This window comes from Fusarium subglutinans, assembly GCF_013396075.1.
Source record: "Fusarium subglutinans strain NRRL 66333 chromosome Unknown NRRL66333_c0000050, whole genome shotgun sequence".
Classification (NCBI taxonomy): domain Eukaryota; kingdom Fungi; phylum Ascomycota; class Sordariomycetes; order Hypocreales; family Nectriaceae; genus Fusarium; species Fusarium subglutinans.
Window position 1 is genome coordinate 1 of NW_023502113.1, and position 18,642 is coordinate 18,642.

General features: G+C 49.9%; 6 protein-coding genes across 6 annotated transcripts; 2 read left to right on the forward strand and 4 right to left on the reverse strand.

The window, feature by feature from the left end:
* Positions 1–380: 380 nt before the first annotated feature.
* Positions 381–3,607, reverse strand: FSUBG_5166 (importin MTR10; the record flags this gene model as incomplete). Its single annotated transcript, XM_036683233.1, has 6 exons — positions 381–1,420; positions 1,470–2,753; positions 2,804–2,894; positions 2,996–3,277; positions 3,331–3,420; positions 3,479–3,607. The coding sequence occupies 6 exons, from the start codon at positions 3,605–3,607 to the stop codon at positions 381–383; spliced, it is 2,916 nt and encodes a 971-aa protein (XP_036539252.1).
* A 622-nt stretch (positions 3,608–4,229) lies between these two features.
* On the reverse strand, positions 4,230–5,285 carry FSUBG_5167 (5-formyltetrahydrofolate cyclo-ligase; the record flags this gene model as incomplete). Its single annotated transcript, XM_036683234.1, has 2 exons — positions 4,230–4,897; positions 4,976–5,285. The coding sequence occupies 2 exons, from the start codon at positions 5,283–5,285 to the stop codon at positions 4,230–4,232; spliced, it is 978 nt and encodes a 325-aa protein (XP_036539253.1).
* A 2,307-nt stretch (positions 5,286–7,592) lies between these two features.
* On the forward strand, positions 7,593–10,878 carry FSUBG_5168 (sexual differentiation process isp4; the record flags this gene model as incomplete). The annotated part of the gene is made up of 2 exons (XM_036683235.1): positions 7,593–9,922; positions 9,975–10,878. 2 exons carry the CDS (start codon positions 7,593–7,595, stop codon positions 10,876–10,878), a joined length of 3,234 nt encoding a protein of 1,077 aa, XP_036539254.1.
* Positions 10,879–11,364: 486 nt separating this feature from the next.
* On the reverse strand, positions 11,365–14,217 carry FSUBG_5169 (26S proteasome regulatory subunit rpn-1; the record flags this gene model as incomplete). The annotated part of the gene is made up of 4 exons (XM_036683236.1): positions 11,365–11,391; positions 11,446–13,923; positions 13,976–14,049; positions 14,100–14,217. The coding sequence occupies 4 exons, from the start codon at positions 14,215–14,217 to the stop codon at positions 11,365–11,367; spliced, it is 2,697 nt and encodes an 898-aa protein (XP_036539255.1).
* A 475-nt stretch (positions 14,218–14,692) lies between these two features.
* On the forward strand, positions 14,693–15,967 carry FSUBG_5170 (atypical RIO RIO2 kinase; the record flags this gene model as incomplete). Its single annotated transcript, XM_036683238.1, has 2 exons — positions 14,693–14,755; positions 14,810–15,967. 2 exons carry the CDS (start codon positions 14,693–14,695, stop codon positions 15,965–15,967), a joined length of 1,221 nt encoding a protein of 406 aa, XP_036539256.1.
* A 383-nt stretch (positions 15,968–16,350) lies between these two features.
* On the reverse strand, positions 16,351–18,302 carry FSUBG_5171 (sporulation-specific 5; the record flags this gene model as incomplete). The annotated part of the gene is made up of 7 exons (XM_036683239.1): positions 16,351–16,528; positions 16,584–16,661; positions 16,711–16,971; positions 17,021–17,112; positions 17,167–17,256; positions 17,331–17,406; positions 17,458–18,302. 7 exons carry the CDS (start codon positions 18,300–18,302, stop codon positions 16,351–16,353), a joined length of 1,620 nt encoding a protein of 539 aa, XP_036539257.1.
* Between the last annotated feature and the right edge of the window lie 340 nt (positions 18,303–18,642).

The following is an 18,642-nucleotide window of genomic DNA, read 5'->3' on the forward strand; positions in this document are numbered from 1 at the left end:
AAAAAAAAAAAAAAACCGCCACTACACCGATAGATTATAATACAAAATTCTTGCTTTTGTATCTACACATACTCTTCACATCATACCGCTGTGTTCTAGGCGATTAACCGTCCACAGGCGTTCTAATTGTTAATGCTTTTCGCTATGCCTTCCAAAGAGTCCATCCCGTTTTCCCGTCAAAGAAACGCTCAATTATCCTCGATTAACCCCAGTATACATACATATCTAATGGTTTTCACTTCAAATTCCCCGCCAGTCCATCCTGTCCCTCTAATACCGGCTAGATGCCGTGTCAAGAAGCAACAGAGCACTAAACCCGTCTGCCCATTTGCGCTTAACACGGAACCTCCACTATCTTATTATTAAGTCCACAACCTCGCCTAACCGGAGAACTGGAAGCGCGTGGCCTCGAGCTGGCCGAGTCCGTCGCGGGGTGCCACATTTCGTCGTCTGTAAGTATTGGTGAAATCTTGCAGAATCGCACGCACATTCTTCATGGCGCTGGGATCTCCCGACTCAAGCCTCTCCTTGATCTTGATCAGGAATCTGTTGGCCTCGGCAGGGGAAACAGTGCCCTCTGGTAGTAGCTGTATTGTATGGGAGACCCACTGGTGAGTCTGGAGAGGAACCAGCTCAAATAAAGCCAGCAGAACACCACTGCCATCAGCGAAACAGTCGCGGGGGAAAGTGATCATCATGCCCGCCATGACCTGCTTGACCAGACCCTCGCCAAGAGTAAGTAGCAGATTCCTGACAATGGCCTTGACCTCAGAAGCCGTTGCCTCCGGGAGCCTATCGCTGCTAGCAGGGTTATCGCCACCGTACGACAAGAGATCACGGAGGAAATGAAGCGTTGAGGACAGAGGGTCGCGCTGCTCTAGAGTTAGAGCGTAGATGGACGCCTCAAAGACAGACCTTAAAAGATGAGATGGAATGAGCTTCTGGGGATAGTAGAGCAGGGCGTCGATCAGAAGGCGGAAGAAGTCATCAATAACGTCAGGGAGTTCCTTAGGTTGTAGTTCCGTCATGACTCGGAGGAAGGTTGTTGTCTGGGCTTCGAAAAATGTGTAAATGTTCTCGGTGGTGGCCTGGTCAACGTGCTCTCGTGCTTCAGAGAACTCGCGCAGGATTGCTGAAGTGACCCACAAGAAACATCCTTCCCTTGAGTTGTTGAAGCCGCCAGCAAGCTTATTTGCCATTTCCGGGAGCAAAGGGGTCATGGCCGTGCGGTGGGCAATGACCATATTGCGCCAGCACCTGCAGACGCGCTCGCAGATGGGAGTAAAATTCAAGAAGTTGTCCAGTACGGTGGAAAGGATGGGGAAAACCTCCTGCCAGTATTTGACAGCGGGATTCTCCTGACCAGGGCTCACAGGGGGCACGACGTATTGAACGAAGATGGTGATGAGCTGTAGATGATCTAAAACGGTGTTAGTTTTGCTTGTTGACATGTGTTCGGGCTTACTTACCAGCGAGCGCCAATTTGCCCTCCTCGTCTGTAGCATTATTGGCTTTGGCCATCAAACGCTGGATCAATGGGTCGCAGTATAGCTTGAGCAATCGGTAGATCTCTTCTGTGGGCTGGCAGGCCACAACGTTTGCAACGCCTTCTGTGATCTCTTCCTTGCTCAAGTCAGGGAGCTTATCCAGCACGTCATCATAGAAGGTCTGAAGCTGCAGCACTTGGCCACTCAAAAGGTGTTTGCAATCTGTACAGAAGAACTTGACAGCCAAGGCAGCGGCGCGGATGATCTCCCTGGAATCCGACTGGAACGATGTGACAATGTAGTTGAATTGGGGCTCGAGATATTCCGGATGGGAAGCCGTCCATTCAGTATAGCGGCCGAGTACCATGATGGTTGCGAAGCGGAGCTTCTCGTGGCTCGGCATCTGTACAAGGAGAGGCATGAGCTGGCGAAGCACGATGTTCTCATCCTTGTCCACCATGCGACCGAGAGCGCGCATGGCAAATAAAGGCGCCTCCAGCTCCTGCCAGTGAGGTACCGAGTTATCGTTCACCTGGTTGGCATACTTTGACATCCAGAGCTGAATTGCTTGGAGAACCTTGGTCAGACAGTCCGTAACGCCCATAACCTCGCAGCAGTCCTTCAGTGTGTCGCCCATCTGGTGTCGAAACTCTCTGAATTTCTCTTCTTGCTCGCGATCTCCGTCGAATAGGTCATTTTCGTTACCCGAGTCCGGCTTAGGGTATTCGAGGTGCTTTAAGAGAATGTCCACCAACTTGGAGTAGACATCAACTAGCTCGAGCCGACCTTGGATATAAATCTCCAGCACAAGATAGAGCTTGAGCTCGTACCAAAAGTTAAAGGTATGCTCAATAACATCGCGCTCCTTGTCTCTCAAGGCACATTCCAGTACAGCGTCAACCAGTGGACGGAAGTGTGTGGGTTGGCGGGCGATTCCAACGACCCAGCTTTCTGCAGCAGTTGCAAACACCTTGGTCAAAGATTTGAGTGTCTCTGTGTCATCCTCCTCGGCTGCCTTGGCCACTTGGGGCTTCAAGGAGATGATTCGTGGAAATAGTAGCTCGATGATCTCCTGACTCTCGTCCACGTCGCTGGTCTCTCGAAGCATGGTGCAAAGACACTCGGAAGCCTCCTGGCTGCAACCATCGCTGGTTGTGCCGTTGAAAACAATATCCATTAGAGGCGACTTGACAACATTGCCTACTGGGACCTCTCGGAGCCAGGAAGTAATACACTCCATCAACTGAGGGTTCTGGGCGGCTGCAGCTGCGATAGATGTCAGTATCTTGGCAGTGGTGGAAGGTCGCGCAACTTACGTGAGGACTGAGAATAGTTGATAAGGAGTTGGACGACCTGGTCCGCATTATCGGCCAAGAGAGCCTGCGTTCGCATCGCAAGATCTTCTTCCTAATTCCAAACAATTAGACTTGAACTGGTGTTGAGGTCGACCGGATTTGACAATCTCGAAAGAAGCGAATTCCCGATCTATGGTTGCGCGATCCACGTACAGACAAGGTGATCTTTCGACCCTCGGTGACTTCTTCAGGGAGAACCCTCAGGAAATCCAGAATGCAGGCGTGGCTCTCGGGGCTGTCACTAAGCGACTGAACGACAGAAGGCAGAACATCGTTCCAGTCCTTCATTTGGATCGCTAGAATGGCCAGACACACACAGAGCTGGACACGGATAGGCTTGGGGCCCGGGGCGAAGTGCTTTAGAAGTAAGAGGATTTGGTTTCGAAGGGCAGGCAGTTCGCTCGCAGGAACTTGGGTAGAGAGGTCGTATGTGATCTAGAAGGGAGAAGTTAGCAGTGAGGCCGAGGTGTATATCAAAAGCTTCAAACCTTTCCACGCAGGGTAATGGCCGCAAAGAGGGTTGCCTCTGGCTCGGCATCGGACTGCAGAATACCCATTATAGTTGCCCATGAATCCTTCTATACATATCCAGCGTTAGCGACCTAGCCATGTAACAAAGAGCTTCCAGCGACGCACTGATTTCTGAAACCTCTCCAAGTACTCGTGGGCGTGCTTCTTGGCCTCTTGCTCCCCGCTCCTCATAGTCATAACAGCAGCCAGCACATCAGGCGGCGCAAAAGCCTCCTGGGCCCCGTTGGAAGCCATTTCGTCTTGAAGGGTGAGCAGAGGATATCAAAGTTGAGTATCGGGGTATATGGCTATGATGCGCACGATCGACTCTCGTAAGTAGTGGCGCATGCAAAGGGGGGCAGTAGTTAGGATCGACGAGGCTCCTATGGATCGCGAGGGGAAACTTTGGCGAGAGTGTAAGTCGAGAAAACCGGTTGAGAAGGAAAGGAAGAATGGAAATATAGTACGAAGCCCAGAAGGCAAACAAGTTCGGAAATTCAAGAGAGCAGGTGATTTAATGACCTGGCTAGAGTTTGTTCAAGGTTAGGATAAGTGGCTACCAGAAGTATTTACGATTCTTAGGTTGCTCGTCATGGCTATGGCGGGGCAACCGCCCGGATATTAACCGACATCTCCAAGCTTGCCTAACATAGCACACCTCATGGACGAAAGATATCTACATCTCTGGTATTATCAATAACAGTTGAAAAATACGAGACTCAAACATGTGGTTCATGATACTCGATAACAAAGCTTCATGTTTGTGCTGAGAATAGATAGTTTGTCAACTATCTGAACAATAGAGCTGAACCTATTGTACCTACACGTAGGAATATCGCGTGGCCGAAATCGTATTCCAAGCCCTTCGATACCAGTGTTATAGATCTTGTCGTGGATATCGCGAAACAGAAGCTTCGTGTACGCCGGCCTTGATCTCGCCATTTCCAAGAATAAGGCCATTGAGTCTACGGTCGTGAGTGTCTGTGGGAATCTGAAGCTCTGACGTAGCAGGCACCATCTGTTCTGTCAAAGCCAAGCCATACAAATGTAGCGGGTTCTCATGCGCCATGCCCTTTGTTTCGAGTTTGGCCATGTACCTGTTGATAAAGAAATCATAAAAGCCCTTGCCGTGGCCAAGGCGTCGAATCGACCCTGACTGATCAAAGTCGAATGCGACTCCGGGCACAACCATGAAGTCTAGGATTGCAGGCTCGGAATTCTGAAAGTCTGAACCACCCAGTATACGTATTCTCGCATCGACAGTAGTTGGGTCCACGCTGGGAATCCCCCACTTATCCAACTTGAGGCTCTCATAGTCCTGGACGTCTTTTAGGTGAACCATGTCCATTACCCGAGCTGGAGTATCCGGTGTTTGAAAGGGCGATTTATGTAAGTAGGGAACAAAGACTTGCTTGCCAACAGATAAGGCATGGCGCACAATAGCATCTGTCTGGACCTCAGCCGCCGGCATGGCCAGATAGATGCTGACGCGCCGAGCATCCTTGTAAGGCTGAAACTCTTTCAAGGTCTCAAAAATACAGCGACCTGCATGACTGGTGTTAGGGGAAGTGTTCTACGAATAGACACATGACATGGTAATGAGTGATTGGTTGGTAGTCATACTCTGAGTGGTGATGGAGTCCTGGGTGATCTTGGACAGCTTCTGCTTCATGAGACTTCTCAGCTGCTGCTTAGCAGCGGGAAGGGATGACGCCATGGCGAGTCTGACAAGACAGATGAACCAAGATGGTGGATTGGCAATTGTTCCTGGTTGTTGGTGGAAAACTGTATTTTGGGATAACGTGCCGGAGAACCCACCACGGAAGGATGCTGCGCTAAGGCTAAGAATGAAAAGCTTCTGGTGTGACACGCCCTTGGGACCGACAGAGCGGATACTCGCCGAACCCAAATCGCTCTCTGGCGTCATCGCCATCATGTGAACGGAGGCCGACGCCGTCTAACGTTGAGACATGACAGGCGGTATTGGCGGTGAGGCCCGAGGAGATAAAAATGAAAGCCTAATTTCACTTCAATAGTCCTTACATCTGGAATTTCAGTCGACAACGGCGGATATTGATGAAAAGGCGATAAAGCGAATACTTGGAGGTTACGGATTGCTCATCAGCTGTTGTCTGTTGCGGAGTCTGTCTAAGGGACCTGATGGTGACCCCCACGCGAAGTATATGGGAATATTTGGGAGCGTTGTTGATCATCGATACTGGGCTTTGGGAATGAGGAAAAGACGGCTTAGTACGTAACGACTTTCATAAAGACAGTATCAACCTGGGGTTTCGTAACGCTCATCAACCATGCATGGCTGTCTGTAAGCACTGTATAATGAAAGAGATATTATTCCCACCAGGTATGTACCTAGGTAGGTAGCAAGTAATTACCTAGGCTGCAGAACATGAGTGGAAATGCAATTGATATCAGATTGTTTGAATTTTCAGGTCTGGGATTGGCAGATATTCTCAAACGGCACAGGGAATTCGAGCCTGGCGCTACGGACCATTAAAAATCGTCCGGGTCTCATGGTTCACCATGGGCCAGAAAAGGCTCATCATTTGCAATACGCGACATTCTATTGCTCAGAAGTTGGGACGAACAACCCAATTCTCGCTAGCTAAAGCCATGTCTCAGGCATTGCTGACGAGGAACAAGTTTGAGCATGGGTGGTTAACGCGTGGGATGTCTGAAATGAGGGCGTGCCGTGAAAAATGCCTTCAAGGGTCCGCTGTCTAGGTATATCGTTTCGCGAAGAGGCAGAAGCCTAGGTGAAGTATAATTGCTCGATTACGAACCAACAACGGCAGATCTACAAGTCCAGTAACACAAGGTTCGGAGGCTGTTGAGCTACCTACTAATCTAGATCGTCAAGAGGTCAGGAACGGTTCCTAGATGCTCTTATAGCGACAGAGACAGGCCCAAACAGGCCAGACAGAGGACGGCCAGGGTACCATTGGAACACACAGGGATTTGGTTTGTGATTGTGATCACATCTTCTGGTGTTATCTAATCAGATCCATCAACCACCCTCAGAAATTTGAATGTTCCTTGTAGCCTGTAGCCGAGATGGGGACGCCAGGGGTTTTGGTTCGGCCCGCTTGTTTGCTGCCGGTTGTGATGAGGTGCTTGGTGCTCAGTGCTCAGTGCGTCTTGGAGACGGGAACAAGGTTTTGTATGACTGTGAATGAGGAAAGATAGAAATAAAGAGCATCTCTGTGGTCTCGTGAAACACCAATATGCTGCAGCCACTTTAAGGCTGTGATAACAACTCCCTGAACTGGTGCGCTGCTGTATGAAACTGATGAACAATTGGCCTGGTAGACTACCCAGACAACCTAATAATCATGTGAGATGAAGGACAGCCAGCCGTTCATTCATTTTTGGCAAAGATATGGGTGCTCCCTTGTGGAATGGCACTTGACTCCCTACCTAATTACTTGTGAATTGCAATTGGATAGTTTTCATTCCTGGCACCTTCGTGAAGCGTTGTTAGCAAGTCATGCAAGTATCAATAGCGTTTTCAGCATGAAATTCATCGCCTACATCAATGCTCATGTGGTCTATTCCTCTGATACACCACATACTCTCTGAATCGTACCAAAAGCCATTGCCCGATCTGCCCACTATTAACTCATGCCAAATGCTCATTGCACAATGCTCAAAGGTATTGTCCTGCCTCTCAGTAGGTGGATTGCCGTCATCCCGTCACCGTCACCGTCTCCCCTAACTCAGTATGTACTGTTGTAGTCATCCGCTTCACCCTGCACCACCCACTCAAAACCCTTGAACTTCCCACGCGTAAGACAGGGCTGTCTTCTCCAAAAGCTCTTACTTGCTTGATGGGCATTCCCGTAGCGCCGCCGTAGCCTTGCTTTTTTATGTCTTTCTACCTATCACTGCCTTTGTATATGCTTTGTTGTCATTAATGTCATCCACCTGCTGTCAATTGGATCCTTTTGAGGCACTTTGCTAGCGGACGGCCCCTCTAACCACATTCTCTTATGGTAGGTATCAGGGCCCTTTTGATGCTGCTCTATACCATTACAAGGCAATGCCACACGCCAGATCGATGAGAGCTGGAGCCCGTTCGATCACGCCCCTCCTAAGCCGCGACCTATTTCGTTCACGCTGGCTTGGCTTGTTGGTCAACGATAGCGTGGATATCATCCATATCCATATCCATAGCTAACGTAGGTAGCCAGCCAGATATTGATACACGACACACGCCCCCGCCATGGGTAAACACACCACCAACTCATCCTCGGCCTCCATCTCTTCCAGCAAACGAAGCCTAAGCCGCCAATCTTCAGCGTCTTCGTCCCTGGCAGAGAGGGTTGGAGACAGGGTTGCTGGTGATTCCCCTCCACTCCGCCAGGACGTCGCCCTTCAGCCCCTAACATCCACATCCACGTCTGCATCCTCATCCTCTGCCAGGTCCACCGTGACTGTCTCACCCTCACACCCAGTCCAAGCCAAGGGTCATGTCTTGCCGTATCAGGCTCCGGCCTCTCATATACCTCCTCCATCATTAAGTACCGCTGCTACCCCAGCTGCATTTGCATTTGCATTTACACCTGCATCTGCATCTACTTCTACTCACGCTTCGGCTCCAACCTCAGCTGCTGTTCCGCCTGTTCTCGTTGGCAATCAAGATGCGGCGCAGCCTCTTGATCATATCGATTCCGACGATAGTCTAGATGCCACTCCTCAACCCATAGACGACACTATAGGTATGGCTTCCAAGAAGACGCCCTTCTTGCGCTCCGCCGCCACTCGCTCCGATGCTGCTCCCTACGGTTCGGTCTCACTAACACCCAGTCGCAATAATTCACCCGCTGGTAGTGATCGCTGGGATCCCGATTCCCACCAGCTTCGTCACGTTCCGGATACAATGCGCAGCGAGACCTCGCACCGCTCCATACTTGGCAAGAAATCATCCTCTAGGTTATCCGAAGAGATCGATGGCGCAGTCCTAGTCTCGGGCCTCGAAGGCCGCTTGGGCATCACCGAACCTACACATACTGGTGTTCTCGAGGGCAGCATGAAGGACGACTTGTCTGAAGATGGTGCACTGCTGGATGACGCTTCTTCGGCCGCATCAAATTCCGAACATCAAGAAAACTCACCTCACGAGGCTGTTCGCGCCTCTGTTCCGCCTACAGACAATACCACTCTCTCCATAAACACGCCACGCATGTGGTGTCTCTCTGTCATTTTCGCCGTTCTAGGCTCTTCGACCAATCTGTTCTTCTCCTTAAGATACCCTAGTGTTGCCATTACTCCAGTTATTGCCTTATTGCTTGTCCACCCTCTCGGACATTTGTGGGATTTTGTGCTAAAGCGACCTTACGACCCCGAGGAGGAGTTTATCGATGGTGTACGGACGACTTCTGTCAGTGACGATGCGCATGGGTCGCATAAGATCAAGAGACGCACGCGTTGGAGGAGATGGTTAGCGCAAGGTCGTTGGAATGAAAAAGAACATACTTGCGTCTACGTCAGCAGCAATGTTGCGTTTGGCTTCGCCTTTGCGACAGATGTTATTGTTGAGCAGACTCAGTTCTACAACCAGGAAGCTCCTATCGTGTACCAGCTTCTTCTCACTATATCCACCCAGATTCTCGGTTATGGCTTTGCAGGCATAACACGCCGCTTCCTTGTTCGACCCAGTGGAATGATATGGCCGGGGACTCTTATGTCGGCAGCTATGTTCTCGACGCTTCACAAACAGGAGAACAAACCTGCCGGAGGCTGGACCATTAGCAGGTGGAAATTCTTCTACATCGTCTGGACCATATCCTTCCTCTTCTATTTTCTCCCTGGACTGCTTATGCCAGCACTCAGCTATTTCAACGTCATTACCTGGTTTGCGCCCAAAAATGTGGTTATCGCAAACCTGTTCGGTGTCTCCTCCGGTCTCGGGCTCTTCCCCCTGACCTTTGACTGGGCGCAAGTGACCTACGTTGGCTCACCGTTACTTGTTCCGTTCTGGGCTGCTATGAATGTTATCGGAGGTTTAGCTGTGGTGATGTGGATTATCGCACCCATTCTCTACTACACCAACGTCCTCTTCTCATCGTACATGCCGATTCTTTCAGCTGCTGTTTTCGACAACATGGGCAAGGTCTACGATGTCAGCAAAATTCTCACGCCTGATTTTCTCTTTGACCGAGAGGCCTATCAGAGCTACAGCAGAGTGTTCCTGCCAATCACATACGTGTTGAGCTATGGTGTTCAATTCGCAGGTCTGGCTGCTCTTCTGACGCATACTGCCTGTTGGCACGGTCAGGATATATGGAGGTCTTGGAAACGAGCACTTGAGGAGGCTCGCGAGGATAGGCAGCCCAAGTATGAACCGGTAGCTGATTCTCCTGGGCCCTTATCACGACAATCGTTCGACGAGGACCAGAGGCGCATGTCAACATCCACTTCTCATGTAGATGGAATTATTAGCCGCGAAGATATTCACAGCAAACTCATGAAGAGATACAAGGATGCCCCTCTGAGTTGGTATCTAATCACGTTTCTCTCCATGACTGCCATCGGCATCTTTGTTGTCGAATAGTAAGTCTGCGCCCAAGCTTATTCAGACGCCTTCTCTTGCTAACTGGTCTAGCTATCCCGTCCATTTGCCCTGGTATGGCCTTCTTCTCGCGCTTGGCCTTGGAGCTCTGTTTTTCATCCCCAACGGCATCATTATGGCTGTCACAAACCAACATAGCAGCATCTATCTCATCTGTCAACTCATCTGCGGTGTTGTGTTCCCAGGTCGCCCCATCGCAAACATGGTTTTCGTTACATACGGCTACATCTCATCAGCGCAAGGTATCAAATTCGCTTCCGACCTTAAACTCGGCCACTACATGAAGATTCCTCCTCGTATCCTCTTTCTTGTTCAGATCATCGCGACCCTTGTCTCGTCGCTGACTCAGATTGGTGTGCTCAACTGGATGTTCGCAAACATCAAAGGCATTTGCACTTCAGAAGCTCTCAATGGATTCACCTGTCCCATAGCAAGAGTCCACTTCAATGGCTCTATTCTGTGGGGGGTCGTTGGACCTAACGAATTCTTTGGTCCGAAGGCCATATATCGTTCCCTGGTCTGGTTCTTTCCCCTTGGCGCTCTCCTCCCCATTCCCTTGTGGCTTTACTGTCGACGTAACCGCTCCAGTATTCTCCGCAAGGTCAACCTTCCTGTTATCTTCGGCGCCATGTCCTGGATACCTCCTGCAACAGGCCTCAACTTCTCCGTCTGGGTACTTGTATGCTACGTCTTCAACTATCTTATCAAAAACCGCCACAATGCCTGGTGGAGCAAGTACACCATGACCTTGAGCGCTGCCCTCGATTCTGGGCTTGCCTTTGGTATAGTAGTTGTCTTTTTCGGCTTCATCTACCCTGGGTTTGCAAAGAACCTCAAGTGGTGGGGCACTGAAGTGTACAAGCAGGGTTGTGACTGGCAAGCATGCTCATACAATACCCTCCCAGAAGGTGAACGCTTCGGGCCCAAAACATGGTAAAAAGTCCACAACGTTGAAAAGGTGGGATTTGTTATTTTTTCCCCGGAAAATACTGCATATAGATTCTTATCCTCACTATGAGGGTCACAATAATAGACAGACGGTATGGACAGACACAATTGGCATTATTACAAAGGCATTGTTTATTTACATTGATTCAAAGGGTAGCATCAGCTTTGACAGGATGGGCAGTTTCGGTTCAGCATCAATTGACATAGCTGTTAGACCAAGCCAAAAGCTCGAGGAACCCCTTACTATATATAGCAAGGTCTTCCTATGGTATATGACTGACTAACAATAGCACGTTGCTTTTGGACCAAGATAAAACTCGAAACTTGGTTTCTCCGTCTATCATAATGCCTATTCCTACCCGCTTCTTTACTGCGCTTACGGCAGATTATCATAGAATACAGTGTAATTAAGTCTGGCGTTGTAACTTGCTTGGTTTTAGAAACCAGAACCATGCTAATAACAAGTTCAAATCGTCTATTTCTCAGCTTCCCAATCAGGGTTCTACGAGTTTGAGTCAGCACGCGAGGATAGTATTTTAAACGTTGTGCAACTTACCTTCCGCAAAATTACCAAGCCTTCTAAAGTGCTGTTGAGGCTGATGTACTCCTCATCTTCCAGCTCTGCTCGCTCACCGTATCCGAGCACCACAGGTGTGCTCTGAGTTTGCCAGCCAGTGATCGTCTTGGGACGTCCAGCTTGGCCAACGACATCGACGGCTTGACCCACGCGGACATTGACCTTCAGAGGCTTGAGGTCTTCGTCCAAGGTAACAAGGAAGCGGGGGTGCATAGCCGTGACAAGGAAGTAGAGGAGGTAATGTGACTGGCCGGTGATAAACTCCTTGGGCTCAATCATAGCAACGAGAGTAGCAAGCAGACCAGCGGCCGCTACGCGGGACAGAACTTGACGATCTGTGTGGAACGGACTGATTGACAGAGTACCCTTACCCATGTGGAGGAGACCCTGGGCGATTCGCACCATAAAAAGAGCATCCTGATCACGGTGGTAATAACTGGCGAGTTGTCGAAGCAGCTGAGCTAATCGGGCGTTGTTTGTGCCTGCACCCAAGAGACCCATGGCAAAGATGGCGTTTATAGCAACCTCAGGATCATTGTCGTGACTGTATCTTGAGAGGGTATCATACACCTTCATTTGAGGATTGCTGGGGCTAATGAGACCCATGGCAAGGGGCACAGCTTTTCGAATATTGGCCTCGCCGTAGTGCATGAGATGACCAAACTGACGCAGGACCATTTCTTGTCCAATATCTTCACCCATGGCCACAAGCGCAATACCAATGACCGCGTATGCCTGTAGAAGTTCATCGCCCCTCTTCTCTTCAGACTCCTCTTGATGCTCATTGCATATATGGAGAAGCTCCTGGATCTTAAGGACAGCACCAGTACCGGCCCATGCGCAAATCTCAGCCATGACAGCGGTCGACTTGGCCATAGGATGATCAATGGCCTTCAGGGTTTCGAGGATAACATCAACCTCCTCTTGGCGGCCAAAGAAGAGAAGACCTAGGCCAAGGGCCAAGAATCGTGTCCACTTGTCAGTCAATTGGTTTTTGCGATCGTCGTCCATTAGAGTAGTAATAATGGCCTCGCTGATTTCCGGGTGAGAAGAGCCAGTGAAGATAAGACCGCAGGATAAAGCAGCCATTGCCGAAATCTGCATATCAACACTAGCATCAGAGATCATGGGTAGCAAGTGCTCGAGAACGTCCTCCTTGTTGGATCCGGCATAAGCAAGCCCAAGACCCATGATACAGGCAGTTCTGACGAGGGGGTTGGGATGGTAAAGCTTGTCCCCATCAGCCAACAGGGCAATGGCTGGATCCGAATCCATTACTACGCCCGAATTCATAATTCCAATAGCAAGCATTGCGCCAGCCGAAATCTCTGCCTCTGAAGAGTACGTATACTTATCGATCTTGTCAAGTCCATTCTCGATATCCCACATTAAAAGAGTGCCCATGGAGGCAACGGTGGACATCATGCCATCGGCTTTGGTCTTCCAGACCCATGTCTCCTTCTCGCCGTCGACAAGCATCATTTTATCGTTGCCGAAACCAGCATTCACAAAAGCATTGACGAATGCCGCTGCAAGGTTATGCCGAGCAGAGTCCAGATTGGTCATTCCTGCGACTCGACTGCTCTCCAGGTGGCTCTTGTAGATATCCTCGGTGGTCTTTGGCTCCAGGATGTTGAGCTCCTTGCCCAGCGACTTGAAATGTTCCGACAGCTTCAAGTTGCCAACGGACTCCACAAGGGCAGTGTTCTCTTCTGACTGGTCATCAGCATCGATGACTATTCTTTGCCGCGCAATCAGAAACGCGAGCTGCTTCTGAAGGGCAGGGTCTTCAGCCTTGTCGAAATCGGACTTAATGAGTTCGTAATCGTGGAGTCGAATTGCAAGGACCATAGCCTGTGCGAACTGCTTGTATTCCATGTAGATGTCGTGTGCGGTCTTGAGAAAAGTCTCATTGTCGGGGTAGGTGAGAAGGTTCACCATCGAAGACATGTACAAGCATACACGAGCGTATGTGTTTTCGTCCACGAACTTGGGCATCTCCTCAATGATTTCGAGTTCGCTCATAAGGTCCACAGCATCGGCCTCGGCATTGCTCTTGACGAAGAGGGGGATCAAAACAAGTGCCAAGTCAATCAGGTCCTTAGTGGACTCGTCATTTGCGATTCGCTTTCCATACACTTCTCCAATCTCAAGCGCGAGATGCCTGGTATACTCGTGGCCCCACGAGCTAATGTCAGATGAAGGCGCTTGAAGTCTGTAGAACAGTGTGTCTTGTCGGTCTTCATCTGAAAACGTCATACCGATGACGGAGAGAACATCCGCCAGCGAGGTCCTGTCTTCGCCCTCTGGCCACTGCTCGAAAAGTTTCGTCAAAGACTCGTAATGCGGTCGTAGGAATTTGAGGGGCTTTGGAACTGCTGTCATGGATGACGTCGACGTCTTTATCAGGTTCTTCATAGCTTCAAGGGCGGGCTTGTAAAGTTCCGTGTTTGGCTCCTGTATCTTGTTTAGACCATTACACCAAATATTTTCATGCGTACAAACTTACGGTCAAGCGCTCGACAAGCAATTCAAGCTCATTCTTCAGTTGTTGGTCCTCCTCGTTGAGCTCCTCCTCAGCAGCTGGGTCCCTAGTCAGTACATCATTTCATGCAAACGGCAGGGCTTCGTACTCTCAATCTTCTCGTCCTCTTTCTTTCCATTTGTCTGCTGCTTGTCCTTCTTCGCATCGTCGACGGCCTTGCCCTTGCCCTTGTCGGCCGCCTTGGGCACCTCGTTGTCTTGAGCCATGTTGATGTCGTAGGCCTAGGCGCCTGGTAGACTCCACTAAACAGACTGGCAACAAAAGAAAAAGACAGAAAAGTAAACTGCTATACGAGCCTGAGCTGTGTCCTCAGTGATCACGGTGTGTCAGTTGTGAGTGTTGTGCTATTTTGGTCGTGGGTTGCTGTGGATGGAAAGTGATGGAGGCTGCTTGGCTAAGCTCAAGGTGCTTTGCTGTAGGTAGCGGTAGCTCTGCTGGGTTACGCGAAGCGCTGCCGCCTGGCTATCCCCAGCCTCATCACGTGCAAGCTAGCACGATAGGACCCACATTGCCAATAACACAGACTCTTGATAACGAGCGATAAGCTCTTCAAGAAAAATTAACCCCACCATCATACAACATCGACCCCTCCAACTAAAACAAAAAACATCAGTTTTCAACGAATCCTTGAGATAGAGGTTCAAGCATTTCTCCTGGAACTCTCTGGAAAAGCGCCCCATCATGAAGTTAGATACACGCGCAATGCGCCACCTCGCCTCTGAGGATTGGCGAGTTTTGACAGCAGTATGCATACGCCCTGGCCATCACGGTTAGACACAAGACTCAAACCAATTATAGGTCGAAATGGGAAGCAAGAACCACGAACTTGTCCCAACTTCATTGATCGAAAAGATTTCACGCCTTCGCGGCGGTGCCGGAAGCGTTCATAGGAGTATCTCAGCCCTTGCGAAAGTCGGTCTCATTGCGCGCGTGAAGGAGGCAAAATATGATGGATATCGACTCACATATGGTGGACTCGATTACCTTGCACTTCACACCTATGCCAAGAAAAAGGATGTCTACAGTGTAGGAGACAGAATTGGTGTGGGTAAAGAGAGTGATATCATGGTTGTGGCAGATCATAGCGGCACCCAACGAGTCCTCAAGATCCATCGACTGGGCCGAATTTCTTTCCGAACCGTCAAATCGAATCGAGACTACCTTAAGAATCGACAATCTGGATCATGGATGTATCTTTCACGGCTCGCTGCTATGAAAGAGTTTGCTTTCATGAAGGCTCTACGTGAAGAAGGCTTCCCCGTCCCCGAGCCCATCGCACAATCACGACACACAATTGTCATGTCGTTAATAGACGCTTTTCCTCTCCGACAGATAGCGGAGGTTCCTGATCCGGCATCTTTGTATGCTGAACTCATTGCTTTGATCCTCCGACTCGCCAAACAAGGACTGATTCATGGTGATTTCAATGAATTCAATATCTTGATCAAGGAGAACATTACCAAATCTGAGCATGGGGAGGAGACCCTGACACTCGAGCCTGTCATCATCGACTTCCCCCAAATGATTTCCATGGAACATCAAAATGCCGAGATGTACTTCGATCGAGACGTGAACTGCATCAAGCGCTTCTTTGAACGAAGATTTCACTTTGTTCCAACAGAACCCGGCCCCTTTTTCAAGCATGCGAAAAAGACAGTGGGTAAGGATGGCGTGAAACGACTCGACGCTGCGGTGGAGGCTTCTGGCTTTACAAAGAGGATGTTGAAAGATCTTGAGGCTGCTATCAAGGAAAAGGGCGATCAAACAGCTCAACATACCGGAGATGAAGACGATGAAGATGACGGTGACGACAGTGACGAAGAGAGTGAGAACAGTGATGCAGACAACACAGAACACCCTCATGACGGCCAGGTATCAGGCGGTCTACTTGGCGACGATGCTATGGCTTCTAAGGAGGATATGGTAGAGGAGAGCATGTCAAAACTGACAGTCTAAATGAAAGACAATGATACCCATATCTTGGAAGGCTTAACAAGGCCAGCCAAGCATATCTTCTCTCACAACAAATCTGCGACTCAAAATAACTGAAGGAATTCTATGACATTAAGAAAATTCTCTCTAAACGCCCTCCTCTGATTTTTATGGCACGAAGCCCCCAAATCTAAACTACAAAGCTCATGACATCATATCATGGCATGAATTCCTCGAGTGTAACAGCTACCTCAGACCATAAGATGTTCCGCGATGGCTACACTGTTGATGCTTGAGCCAAACACTCCAAAACGGGAAACAACGAGAGACGAATGATAAATGAAAGCGCGGGTTCCAGCGTCACCAGCCAGATAGAAATCCATTTCAACTGCTGGCGGTCTGAGATCTTAGATCTCCTTCTTGATCTCCCTCTTTGCGTCCTTCTTGATCTCCTTCTTGATCGAAGGGGACGCATCAAAGGATGAGCCAGCCACCACTGCATCCACGTGAACGGTGGTGTTCTCGCCGCACTCAGATGAGGCGGGTGTGGCAATCACTTCATCGGTGCTCCTGATAGCAGCCGTCCTATACCAAGGGTTAGAAAAAAGTCACAGTACCCCGGGGCAGCCCTGTCTCATACCCAATGGATTGACGCTGAGAAGCCAGGCGTCGAGTCTCATTGTTGGTATCGGATACAGAGGGAGCCGGGGGCATGGGACTAGGAAAGTGTCAGCCTATGTGAGAAAACATTGGGCATTAAAACTTACGGCCGGGTGATAGGAATGGCTGCTCGTCGGTTCTGGGCGTGGTGAGGGTACATGGAGCCACCATAGCCGACGAGGGGAGTGCCATAGGCTCCGATGTTGTATTCGTTCGTTCGGAACTGACGACGCTCAGCGGTGACTCGCTTCAATTCCTTCTGAGCTGGCGTATCAGCGTAGCGGATGTTCATGAGAAGTCCTTCATCGCCAACACTCGAACCATGGAACCTCTCGATAACATCATCGCAAATGTCTCGGTTCTCAAAGCTGTGCTTCTGTTAGCCACATACACTCATCCTTGGCCCTGAGCACCTACCGGGCGAAACCAACACCGCGGCTGTTCCCCATGCTATCACGAAGGATCTTGCTGGACAAGATCGTATAATCCCTGAAAATGGCGCCAAGCTCCTAGCAGCAGTTAGAGGCTGTAGAACATATCTAGCCATGGTTTTCAAAACATACCACTTCTGTCAGAGACTTAGGAAGATTCGAGATGTACAGGTTGGTAGAGTCGTCGTCGCCCTCAGCCTTGAGACGAGAGTTGAAAGACTCCTGAAACAAAGTGTCAGTTTACCCTTCTTAACACTCATCCATGGGTTGGGGGAACATGCCCTAGCAAAGCCGACTTCGTATCCAAGACGATGGAATCCGCGAATACACATCTCAGAGTGAGCAACGTCAAAGAACTTTGCGAAGCCGAATCTTGTCTTTGTTAGTCATTCTTTGTTCAAAGGTTTGCGTAACGAAACGTACCCTTTGCACGCACCGGTGGCAGTGTCAATGATAGCTTTGGAAGTCTCGACCTCACCGAAACGGGAAGTGAATTGATAGAGGGTATGATCATCGGTGGTCGGGTAAAGGCCACGGATATAGACATTGCGGTTGCCGGGGATTCGATTTTCGAGGCTTTGTTCAAGGCTCTTCATCTGACCTGCAGGCGTGAACACTGCAGGAACTGCCGTAGGAATGGCAGGTTCCTTTGCCAAGATCTCATCCAGGACGTGATCAGACACTGGAGAAGGCTTTGTCTTAGTCGTAGCTTCGACGTGGTGAGAGCCGAGGAGCTGGTGGGGAGAAGGAGTTGTGTACGCTGATCGATCGCTGTGAACTCGGGGACCATGCTCGCGATTTGGCCAGCTCCCGTAAAAGGGGGTTGCAGGTGCGGACTCTGTGGTAGAGTAGGAGCCGCGGCGGTTCTCCAAACCAGGAACTTCGGACTGAGTTCGATCACCACGAGGAAGTCCAGCATTGGCGCGAGCAGGGGTGAAGGGGACGAGAGGGCCGGATAGAGCATATGGGTTGGCATAGGCTCCATTCATCTGGTAACCAGGATAGGCCGATTCATTTGGGTGGTTAAGGGCAACCGACTGGGAACCTGGCATGGAGGCAAGAATGAGTCCATCAGGAGAAACCATGTAGGGTGGCGGCATGGGAATAGGCGCGCCCTGGGGAGCAGGCAAAGTCATGCCTGTAAGGCTCAACCCCTGAAAGTGGCCCAACAAAGCATTGTGATCGGTAGAGCCAGGGATGGCGAGGTGCTGAGGTCGCCTATCAGGCTGGTTGGAGAGGAAAGGTGCCGCACCAGTGGCCGGTTCCATGGTCGCCATTGAATGAGGATGTATGACTGAGATATCTGTGCAAATGTCAGACGATTTTTCATTTGATAATGATGAGGGCCCGGAGTTGGTTGGGCTTAAAGATGAAAAGCAATATTGCTGCGCCAGATCGAACATCCAGAGGGGTAACTGCAAACACCTCACCTCACAAGCAACAGATCGGCTGCAAAAAGCAGTGCAAGATGTGAATAATCGGTGGATGTGTGAAAATCTGGCTGTATCCAAGCTGTCAGTTGAGAAATGCATGTGTGGGTGACGACAAGAGGTTATGGTAACTTGGTAGAATAGAAGCTCCCAAGGATTCGAACAGAACATGCAACAC